Source organism: Enhydra lutris, unplaced genomic scaffold (genome assembly GCF_002288905.1).
Source record: "Enhydra lutris kenyoni isolate GAN:26980312 unplaced genomic scaffold, ASM228890v2 scaffoldscaffold9, whole genome shotgun sequence".
Lineage (NCBI taxonomy): Eukaryota > Metazoa > Chordata > Mammalia > Carnivora > Mustelidae > Enhydra > Enhydra lutris.
Window position 1 is genome coordinate 14,890,795 of NW_019154093.1, and position 11,352 is coordinate 14,902,146.

General features: G+C 52.5%; 1 protein-coding gene across 1 annotated transcript; it reads right to left on the reverse strand.

Annotated features, from left to right (window-relative positions):
- Positions 1-3,632: 3,632 nt before the first annotated feature.
- LOC111143479 (bestrophin 4) lies at positions 3,633-6,940 on the reverse strand. Its single transcript, XM_022497258.1, has 9 exons — positions 6,789-6,940; positions 6,607-6,701; positions 5,823-6,056; positions 5,481-5,635; positions 4,976-5,053; positions 4,514-4,699; positions 4,310-4,390; positions 4,052-4,206; positions 3,633-3,903 (listed from the first exon to the last, which is right to left on the reverse strand). Exons 1-9 carry the CDS (start codon positions 6,938-6,940, stop codon positions 3,633-3,635), a joined length of 1,407 nt encoding a protein of 468 aa, XP_022352966.1.
- Positions 6,941-11,352: the final 4,412 nt, after the last annotated feature.

Here is an 11,352-nt window from a genome sequence, read left to right on the forward strand (position 1 = left end):
GTTATGTGTGACTATCCAGTTGCTCAGCACGCTCTCCCTGAAGGCCAGTCCTAGATGTGGGGCTATGCCTTTATATAGCCGGGGGAACGTTTCTCACCCCAGAGGCTAGTGTTCAGTGGGAACAGGGATGTGGTGCTCAGACGACCAGAGACCATATTCGGGAGGTATCCCAGCCCTGGGCTCCCAGTATTACTGGGATGTTGATTGGACCATGATTGGAACCTGAAGCCATGCTGCCTCTCTGAACTTGGCTCTTTGAGGGACCTTCTACTGTTTTCCTTTGTGAACCTTGGTTTTAAGGTTTTAGCTTGAAGTTTTCAGCCTGGGTTCATGGATGGCCTAGAGACCTTGAAATTGTGTTCCAAAATTTTTTGGTATTGTAGAGAGCAAGTTGTATACATTTCCATGTCTATCCTGTCAGCTTTTGAATGTCTTTCTGAAGTTAATTTTCTCTTGAACCCTAATCCCCCCCCCACTTCACAACTCAGGTGTGCAAGATAACCAGTGATTTCTGCATTGCTAAATCTGTAAGGGTCAACTCTTTGTCTTCAGCTTGGCTACATTGTCTGCTGTTGGTATTAAATGTAGTTTGTGCTGCATTTTCTTAACTTTAAAACCCAAACCTACGTAAAACCTGCATTTGAATATCCTGATTGGACTCAAAGGTGAACATTTGAAAAACTGGTAACATTCCTCTGCCTTCCCTTTTCAAATAGTTTCTCAGCTATTTAATAATAGCAAATCGTTGCCTTTATGCAGCTGCTTAAATCAAAATCTTGGATCATTCTGACCACTATACTCCTAACATCCTATGTCACCAAATCTTGTTGGTTTAACCTTTTAACACCCTGGCTCTGTCTTCTGGTCACTCTTTAGCAAGTAGCACTGAATACTTCTGTTGTCCCAACATAGTCCTAGAAATCGGAATCAATAGGTTTCTGACAGCTTCCCATCTCAGAAGCCTTCCCAAATGCTATGGAACCCACCGTGACCTGGTCCCTTTTTCTACCCTGCTAATCATCCTGGCCTTAGAGCACATGTTTGCTTCTTAGTCCATTTGTTGGGAACATTTTCCTTCACATAGCACGTGCCTTATTTTCCAGGTCTTAGCCTTAGTGAGTTCCTCCCTGATAATTTTAGATTTTAGTTCCTTCCATGCTATTAATCTGTTGTCCCTGCTTTTTCTCCTTATCCCTTAGTTGGGCATAAATTTTGCTCATTTTCTTTGTTGTCCAATTAGAATAGAATGCCAGAGGAACAAGTACGTTTGTTTTCTGCTGTCTCCAGTACCTGGAAGTGCATGGCAACATATGAGGTACTCAAATGTGCTAAATTAATTTAAAAAAAAAAAACAAAAAAAAACTTAAGATTTTATCCGAAGTTAAAGTTGATGGGAAGTGCAAGTATAACTTAAGAGCCAAAGGAGTGAAAATCCAAATTGGTTCATTAGCTTGGCTGAATCACAGTTCTGTGGATAGATAGTAGGGAAAGACGAACTAGGAGATGACCCTCCCCCCACTTAGTACAAAAACTTAAGAACACACCAAAAGCAACCCAACCTTCTAAAACCTTACCATGGGCTCTGGGAGGCTTGTGCCCCACCTTTCCATCCAGTGGTTATTGATGGCAGCACCATCATTTTAGTTAACTGTTTACAGTATTGGTCAGGAGTAGCAAAGTCAGATTAGACACTTTGCCTTTATTTTCCCATTTGAGCTCTACAAGATTATACCTCCCCTTCAATCCTACCTCTAATCTGTGACTAGAAGCAGTGTGTTTAAAGAGTCTTGGAGTCATTTGGGGCACTTGGATGGCCCAGTTGGTTGGGCGCCTGCCTTCAGCTCAGGTCATGATCCTGGAGTCCTGGGATTGAGTCCCAGGTTGAGCTCCCTGCTGAGCAGGGAGTCTGCGTCTTCCTCTGACCGATCCTTCTCGTGCTCTCTATCACACTCTCAAATAAAAAGAGAGTCCTGGATTCATCCCCTCTTCGTTCCTGAAGCCTTCAGCTGACCGTTCTTTCCCTGAAGCAAGGCAAACTCCCATTAACCCTGTGAGAAAAACCTCTATGGAAATGGCTATCTTGGGGTGCTTTTGTCTCCACAAGCACTTGGAGACCTATGTGGGTGCCTGGGTGGCTCAGTGGGTTAAGCCTCTGCCTTCAGCTCAGGTCATGGTCTCAGGGTCCTAGGATAGAGCCTCACATCAGGCTCTCTGCTGAGCAGGGAGCCTGCCCACCACCCCCCCCCCCCCCCCCCCCGCCACCTGCCGCTCTGCCTGCTTGTGCTCTTTCTGTCAAATAAAAAAGCATTTAAGGGGCACCTGGGTGGCTCAATGGGTTAAAGCCTCTGCCTTCAGCTCAGGTCAATCCCAGAGTCCTGGGATCGAGCCCCGCATCAGGCTCTCTGCTCAGCAGGGAGCCTGCTTCCCCTCCTCTCTCTCTGCCTGCCTCTCTGCCTACTTGTGACCCCTCTCTCTCTGTCAAATAAATTAAAAAAAAAAAAAAAAAGCATTTAAAAAACAAAACTTGGGAGACCTATGTTTAGGTACTCTGTAACCCATGGTTGCCCAGTAGGAAAGTAGCAAAGCCAGCCCCAGATGTCAGAGGCTGCACTCAACCTTACTACACCTCTTGTTTCTTCTGAGTTCTGTCATCCTTTGACCCAAAGATTCGGTTCTGGCAGTCACCAGTTTCTTTAGCGGAGGCTGAACTTGCAGAGTGGAGCTCAGTTCAGTCAACTCCAATCTATGCTCCCATTAGGATGGTCTCTGCCGCCCCCCCCCCAGCACTGCAAGCCCACCACAGAAGAACCCGCAGCTTTCACCCCTTAAATCACGCTTCCTCCTGTTGGGCTGGTGGGAACAGAAGGGAGTGGCGCTCTGAAGTCCAACCACCCATGCGCTGGGCTGGGTCTGGGTCCAGCTGCCTCCGTGTCTGGGTTTGATCATATTCCCAAGCCCTTACCATGTTACCTTTATCCCATCTTCCAGCAAGCCAATTTAAACAACTGTAATTGCACAAGTAATAACTGATTATATTCTCATTGTAAATAAAAAGAATATTACAGGTAAAGCAAAAGTCCCCCAGCACACATACTCTGATGCCTCTTCAGAGTAAGATCACGATAAGGTATATCCTCAACGTCTTTTCATATGGGACTCAAATTGTGATGCCTGGACCATCAGCAGCACCATCACCTGGGAACTTACTAGAAATGCAAATTCTTGAGTTACATCCCAGATCTAATCAAATTCTGGGAGTGGCACACGGAAATATACTGAGCAGGCCCTTCGGTGCCACTGATACTCCCTCAGGTTTGAGAACGGGCCCCACAACCTATTGAGCAGGAAATTAACAGTGCATCTGGGTTCTTGTCCTCTAGGCCTTGCCCATGTATCCTAGCCTCACCTTCCCCAAGCAAACCATCCTACATTCTCCCACCAAAATGGACACATTCCCAACCCTGGTGCTGGCACCACCCATCTTCCCCTTTCAGGGTCTGTCCCTAAATTCCCCAGCTCAGGACACACAGCAAGTGCTCTAATAGCGCTGGAGGTCAGCAGGGTGTTGGGAAGTGAGGGGAGGCAGGCCTTGGGGAGGTGGGCAGAACGGCACTGGGCCAGGCAGCCTCTGATCAGGGCTCCCTGGTCTCGTCCTCTGATCCCACCGATGCCTCCTCAATGCGGTCTGCGGCCTCGGGTTCGCCACTCTCCTCTGCTCGAAAGCGCAGCAGATGCGGGGTCCTGGGGGCTCCTCGCATGCGGCCAAATGTCCTGAGGCTGATGGCAGGGGAGGGTGCTCCTGCACCCAGAAAGTGGCCGAGTAGTGGGGTCTGGGCGGGCAGTGGTCGAGCAGCTGCTGGGGATGCTTCCACCTTCATGTTCTGCTCGGGGTCATCGCTCATGCTGCGGGCAGGAGGATGGGCTGAGTGAGCCTGGCGCGGGGCCGCCCTGGGACTGGATCTCCCAAGAAGGCTGGGAGCAGGGTGGTGAGGACCTGGGGGCCCACCACCCAGGTCAAGTCCTACATCCACCACCAGCGTGGGCCACTTACCGAAGGTTAAAGGTGGAGCCCAGGAAAGAAGGCCTCAGAGCCTCGGCCGCGGTGGCCACCGTGTAGGGTGGCTGCGCGGAGTCTTCGTCCCAGTACAGGTCTTTCTCGGCAGGAGGCAGGTTCTGGTACATGTCGTCCACGGATAACAGAGACACCTGGGGCAGGCATCAAGTCGTAAGGATCCCCTGTCCTCTGCACACCCAGGCGGAGAGCTGGCAGGGAGGGGAGCACAGGCAGCTGCCCCCAGCCCTTGCGTACCTGCAAGTTGCGGTCTATGAGCTGGTTGGTCTCAAAGTCGTCATCATCCTCACCGAAGGGGTTGATAATCTGTTCGGCCACCTACAAGTCGTAAGACAGTGTTTTCTGGGCTCAGAGCCCCATTCTCTGTCCCCAAAGGTGAGGTGGGGTTCCTGGGCTTATGTCGCTACAGAGCAAGCCAGTCGAGCGAGCCTCCATGCCCACCTTGAGCCAGCCGGCATAGAAGAAGAACTGCAGCAGCGTGGTGAGAGGCACGTACATGTCCAGGTCCCCCAGGGTGGACGCTGCCTCTAAAGGCTCCCGAGGTTTGGCCGGCCCCGCCTCGGGCTCCACGAACTGGCGGCCAACCAGGGAGAGGCCGAAGAAGGAGTATACTGCTATGGTCACCACCTGGAGAAGGAAGCCTGGCTGAGTCAAGGAGAAACGCCCTCCCCGAACCTAAGGCCCAGTAGGAAATCTGACGAGGAAATGTAGCATGGTGTGGCAGCCTCCGAGGGGATGGGAGCGTCTTAGCAGGGCCTGGCGATGCTTGGAAGATGAGCCCTTGGTTGCTCAGTGTCTCGCTGGGCTGAACTGCCCCAGAGCAGGTACGGTCTCTAATCGTCAGTGTCACACACAGCACTGGACATGCAGTAGGCACTGGGACTGGGGAGGGGAGGCAGTTACTTGGGTGTAGACGAGAGGGATGCTGATCCAGTCATAGTGGAAGAGCATGCTGCACTTGGCCCGGTACTTGTTCAGCTCCTACGGGAAAGGCAGGAAGCCGACGTCAGCGGAGGAAAGGAGGGAAGAATGGGGAAAGAACAGGGAAGGCCGGCACAAACGGAGGCCTATTCTGCTCTCAGGGGTCTTATCATGTGGGGGAGGGGGGCCGTGATGGGAAGCAGTTTAGCAAAGTAGTTGCAAGCACAGACTGGGGAAGCAGCATGTCTGAGTCCCAGCTCCGCTAACTAGTGACTTGGGCAAGTTTCTTGCCACTCACTCTGTGACTCAGTTTTCTCACCCGTGAAAGAGGGATGGTTATGATGTCCCAAGGACTGTTGTGAAGGCCGAATGAGTTAATGTATGTACAGTGCTTCCCACCGTGTGCCATGGGCAGTTGGCACCATCTATATTATTCCAGTTTGCAAAGCCAGGGAGGATAGACAGGCCTGGTCTGGAGCCGACTCACTTCCAGGAGCAGACAGAGAGCAATGTCATCACGGATTCGCCCATCCCTCCGGGCCTGGGCCGCCAGGTTGGTAAACCAGACGCAAGGGATCCAGTACTTGTTGAAATCGGATTTCAGGCTCTCAAACTTCTTCCTCTCTTCCTGGGACATGAAACCTGAGGCGATACAGTGAGGGAGGGCGGGGCACAGACACCTCCCCCGCCCCTAGGACTCGCCCCCTGGGGCTCAGACCCACCCCCCCCCCTCCTAGGAGGCCGGTGTTCAGGTCCTGGCCCCCGGAGCCGCCCCCCCAACCCCCCAAACCCTCCCAACCCGAAAGCCCCCGAGGACACCTGTCCGCACCAGCGTCCACCACGTGCTCCATGGTGGGGAAGCGTTTGAGAACGCGCGTGCTGACCGAGCGCAGCACCAGCACGGACGCCAGGTTGGCGTAGCGAATGAGGGTGCGGCGCAGCAGGCGGCCGCGCTGGTCTACGCCGTGCACGCTGGCCGAGATGACGCACATCAGCTGGTCCGGCAGCGGGATGCTCGTGTACTGGGCCCACCAGCGGTTCACCACCAGGGTCACGTAGAAACCTGATTGGCCGCCATGCGAGTGCAGACGGGAAGGGAGGATGGAGGGCCGGGGAGTCAGCGTGCCCTGCCCCCAACCTCCCCAGCCAGAGCACCTGGCCCAGGCCAGGCTGAACCAAAGCAAGGAGAAGGACACATTGGGCTTCAGTGCCCTGCCTCGCTGTCAAGGGGAACGCCTCTTCCTAAAGCCTCTACCTTGCTAAGCCAGGTTTGGAGGAGGGAGGAGGGCAAACCTCCTTCTGCGGAGAAGCGGTCAAGGAACGGTTAACTCTGAGCCCTGCTTCCCATGAAGGTGGGAAGGGGGTGTCCCCTCTAGTACCCAGAGTGGGATTTTGAAGCCACCCCATGTCTTGTCCCAGGTGGAGTGAGGGTCCCGCAGGTGACAGGCAGGGTGTAGCCCTCTGGAAATCCTGGACCCAGAATGCAACTCCCTTGCCTGCTGACCTCCAGGCTGTGCTGCTGGGGGTAATTCTGATCCTCTGAACTATCAACTGAACCTGAAGTTCAGGAAGATGGTCAGAAGGATACCCGGGAGAATTCGAGGGAAACTTACCCAGTACAAAGGATAAGGGAATGAGATCTGCAGAACGATTACAGTATCGGGCCACCTGAGCATACACGTGCCTCTGCTCCTGGGTCAGCAGCAGCCTGGAGAAGGTCAAGTGTAAGCCTGGGTTAGAGGGGCGTGGGCAGATGAGTACTCCCCCCCTGCCAGCCCTGAGACCTCCCCCTCACCGGTAGGTGATGCTGAGCAGACTGTAGAGGGCGATGAAGAGGAGGAACTCTTTGTAAAGGAGCTTGTAGATGCTTCCCCTCCAGCGGAGAAGCAAGCTGGAGAAGCCTCCGAAGCGAGCCTCTGCCACTTTGAGGGTGTATGAGACCGTCATGGTGCTGGGGGCCTGGGTAGGAGGTCACAAGAGCTGCCCCTAGAGCTGTCCCTCTTTCCCGGCAAACGTCCGTAGCTTGCCTTCTTCTCAACAAGCTTAGTTCCCCAGGCACCCTCCCTTCAGCTCGGGTCACGCACACCCAGTCTTCATCCTATGTCAGTAGACAAGGGGAAGAAGCTTCAGAGCGGACAAAAGCACCCCCATCCCCTCCAGAGCTCAGGGGTACATGGGTCAAGCCAGGATGGAACGGGCCCAGGGGAGCTGAGATCTATAATTTCTCTTGCAAGAAGCTTCCCCGAGTTCCTCTTCCACTCGAAGGGCCGGAAGGAACCAGGTCACAAACTCCTGAGGACAGGAGATCCATCTCCAGCCCAAACCCACAACTATCCTTGGGGGTCTTCCTGACAGCTGGTCTCCCAAGGCCCCGGGAAATGCCACTTCCCACTCCACACTGGCCTACCTGCTCTGGGCAGTGACCTGTGTCGGGCACGGAGAACTGGGATGGCCACACACCACCCATATTTAAATATCTGCTGGGCCCATAAAGCTTAGCCGGACTGAGGTTATCATTGATGGATTGAGGCTGTCACCCAGCTTCCCCGGGCCCTGGGAACTAGATGTGTCTCCCTACCCTCTGCAGGGCTGGGCTGGCCTTGGGGTGGCAAAGGGCCATCTGCACTGGCCCTACGTCTCACACAGATGACACCATGTCCTTGAAACCAAGATGACAGGGATTACTGTCCCACGCTCCAGGTGAGAAGGCAGATAGATGCATGATGATAAATTGTTATAATCATCACAGCCGCTGATCACAGAGCACTGACCGACGGGCGCGGTGCCAAAGGCCCTGCTAGATCAGCGTCTCCTGCAATCCTCACCCCAACCCCATTTACACATGAGGCTCCAAGAGGTAAATGACTTGTTCAGGGTCATTGGAGGCAGGATTCAAAACCTGAGTTGATGGACTTGGTTGAGACTGAAAACAAAATAACCAGTTATTTTACCAGCAAAATGGACTTGTTCAAAAACAGAAGAATTGCAATTCAAGATATGCAAGATACAGCAAACCATAGGCGAATCCTGAGAACAAAAGAGAGGAGAGTTATTATATAGAGAAAAAAGGGAAGTTGAGAGGGGCTACTTTGGGCAAAAGTCCACAAGAGGTTGGTGATGTTTTCTCATTAGCTGAGTTGTGGCAACTTCTCATTGGCTGGGCTCTTGCTATGCAAGGAAAAAGTCTTTCTCCCTCTTGCAGGGGTAGTGAAGTAGGTCCTTTCCAGGTGGAAAATGCAAGATATGCTTCTTGCTGTTGGGGTCTGCAATTGAGGACAAATTGGTGGGGTGTGAGACTCCCCCCACTCTGGTGACCAGACTCTATTTTTTTTTTAAGATTTTATTTATTTATTTGACAGAGATCACAAGTAGGCAGAGAGGCGGAGGGAAGGGGGGGTGAAGCAGTCTCCCCGCTGAGCAGAGAGCCTGATGCGGGGCTCAATCCCAGGACCCTGAGATCATGACCCAAGCTGAAGGCAGAGGCTTAACCCACTGAGCCACCCAGGTGCCCCATGGACTCTATTTTTTTAAATGAGGTTTCCTTTATTCAGTTTCACAACTCCAAAGGCTGGACGTGGCGCAATTGGGCCTAAACAAGGGCTTGAGCCCTGGGACCAGGGTCCTGTGCACTGGCCACCCTGCTAGGCTTCTGGCCCAGGCTCTGGGGAGCTCGGCCTGACAGTTCCCCATCCGTATTCCACAGGGTTGACAAGGCCACAGGTCTGGGACTTGGGCCTAAGGATGCAGACCTCCCTCAGCCCTGTGTCCAGCATCTTGACTCCTAAGGGTATCTGGCATCCTGAGTGGCCATTTCTACTTCTAGGCCTCAATTTCCTCCTCAGTCTAACAGAGGAAATAATAGTTGAGGCACCAGCTCAATTACCCACCTGATACTGAGATCACCCACGAACCCCCAGGAGGGCTGGTCCCAATTCTGACCTATTTGGGTCCTTCCCCCACACTGTGATCTGATTTCTCCCCTCCAAGTGTTTCCTAGAGAGAGGAAACATGGAGAGGTGGTAGGAGCACAAGCTTGGGAATCAGACAAACCTGGGTTTGACTTCTAGCTCTCTCTGCAGCCTTGTATGAGTTACTTTGTCTCTCTGAACCTCAGTTTTCCTCCTCTACAAAGCAAGATCAATAATACCTGCCACCCAGGCAGTTGGGATTATTCAAAGAAACAGTCTCCTGAGCCTGGAGCCCTGTGGGCATTTAGCCCTCACTGCTCTTACCATGAAGAGCCAAGTCTGTTCCCTCTGGTTTCCACCTCCTAGTCCTCTGCTGTGTCCCTGAACCAGGTAATCCTTCAGAGATAAAGAGGCAGAGACCTCTCCCCTGAAGCCTTGCCGGCCTATCCCCAAGCCAAACAGTGCCAGGTCCAGGCTTTTCAGCAGGGTAAGGCCTTCTGAGATGTTCCCACCCCTGCTGCCATCACCTGCCTCTGGCTTAGCTCTTTCTCACTGCTCCTGCAAGGTCCAGCTCAGAGTGCCCTCAGGGAAGCTTTCCATGCTCTTCCCCCTGGTCCCTCCCCGAAGCCCTCCAGGTTTCCTCTCTCACAACAAATCACAGTGCTCAGTGACAAGTCTGCAGGGCTCAGCTCCCTTCCAGCCCATGCGGCCCTTGAGGACAGGATGGTATCTGACTCATGTCAACAGAGCCGGGGAGGACTTGTGCCCAGGCAGGCTTTACTTTACTTTTCTTTTCCTTTCTTTTCTTTTTTATTTTTTCCCCTTTCCACCTGAAAGACAGCTGGCCCTCCCCCCACCCCTTTTTTTTTCTGAGAAACCTCCTAGATGAGCAAGTTCTGGAAAACTGCTCATGGCCAGAAGAGTCATATTCTTTCTGGGCCCCAGATGAGCCAGCGGAGATGTCAATATGAGGAAAAAATTGGAGTGTGTGTGTGTGTGTGTGTGTGTGTGTGTATGCGTGTGCATGTGTCCCAGAGGTCTGGAAGACCAGGACCTCTCTTCTGGGGAGGGCAAGATACAAGCTCTGGGGGCTTGACCAGCATGGCCATGCAACCCTTCCCAAGCTCTGATCTGCGGCTTTTCTAGAGCTCTCTGGGCTGCATACCACTTAAAGAGTCTTGTACCAGGAGGCCCAGGCCTGGGGCTGAGTGGAGCTCAAGCCCTGAGATCCTGGGAGCTTCCTTGAGGACAACCCAGGCTGCTGCCTTTCAATCATCGTCCCCTCCCCCATCTGCTTCTGTGGCCCTCACCCTTCTGCCTGTTACCCACACTCTGGATCACTGGGCTGAGTTTCCCACAGAGCCATGGATAAAGGTACAGGACTTGAAGCCTCACTCCAGGAAGGGGAGTCCCCAGTCCTCAGTCCCCTCCCTGCCCTTCCCTCCTGAGTCACCTTATCTCCCTTCTCAGAGGCTGACAGTTCCCTTTGGTTTATGGTCCAGGAGAGGGAACCACTCCACCTGTAAATCATTTACTCCACCCTTTACCTGTCCTCTAGTTCTTGCGTCTCCCTCTCTCCAGGTCCTAATGGCCCATACCCCTCTCCCCTCCTCACAGCCCAGAGTGGGATATATGGCTTAGCACCTCACAGCATGGAGTCTGGAGCCAGGCTGCCCAGATTTTCCAAGCTGAACACTGTGAACTACCTTAGTGACCTTGGGTAAGACGTTTAACATTTCTGTGTTTAATTTCTCCATGGAGAAATAGGGAGGATAATACCTTTCTCATAGAGTTGCTGGGAATATTAAATGCATTAATATTTATCAAGTGCTCAGAATAGCACATGGTGAGTATGAAATCCTGCTGTAGCTATTAGCCTCTCTCTGGTTTGGCTTTAGGACTTCGGCCTCTGCACCCACCGAAGAAACCCAAGATCTTTTTTTTTTTTTTTAATTTTATTTATTTGACAGACAGAGATCACAAGTAGGCAGAGAGGCAGGCAGAGAAAGAGAGGGAAGCAGGCTATCCGCCGAGCAGAGAGCCCGATGCAGGGCTTGATCCCAGGACCCTGGGATCATGACCTGAGCCGAAGGCAGAGGCTTTAACCCCCTGAGCCACCCAGGCGCCCTAGAAACCCAAGATCTTACTGCTGATTCCAACAGCCCCCTCCCAAGTTCTACCCTTAGTCGCTGTCATTCTTTTTTTTTTTTTTTTTTTTTTTTAATGTGGGGCTCAAACTCATAACCCTGAGATTAAGAGTCACATGCTCTACTGACTGAGCCAGCCAGACGCCCCAAGGCATCTCTCATTCTTGAAAGACACCCTTGACCTCAGTGACCTGAAACGGACAAGAGATTCTGAGGGGCACCTGGGTAGCTCAGTGGGTTAAGCATCTGACTTTTTTTTTTTTTTTAAGATTTTATTTATTTAATTCAGAGGGGGAAGGGCGGA

Excerpts from the sequence above, each read along its gene's own strand:
- LOC111143479 (XM_022497258.1), bottom strand. The coding sequence starts at position 6,940 with ATGACGGTCTCATACACCCTCAAAGTGGCAGAGGCTCGCTTCGGAGGC. Across the intron at positions 4,700-4,975 it reads TCCCTCTCGTCTACACCCAA|GTGGTGACCATAGCAGTATA; the intron begins GTAACTGCCTCC and ends TTCCTTCTCCAG. Across the intron at positions 4,391-4,513 it reads TCTATGCCGGCTGGCTCAAG|GTGGCCGAACAGATTATCAA; the intron begins GTGGGCATGGAG and ends TACGACTTGTAG.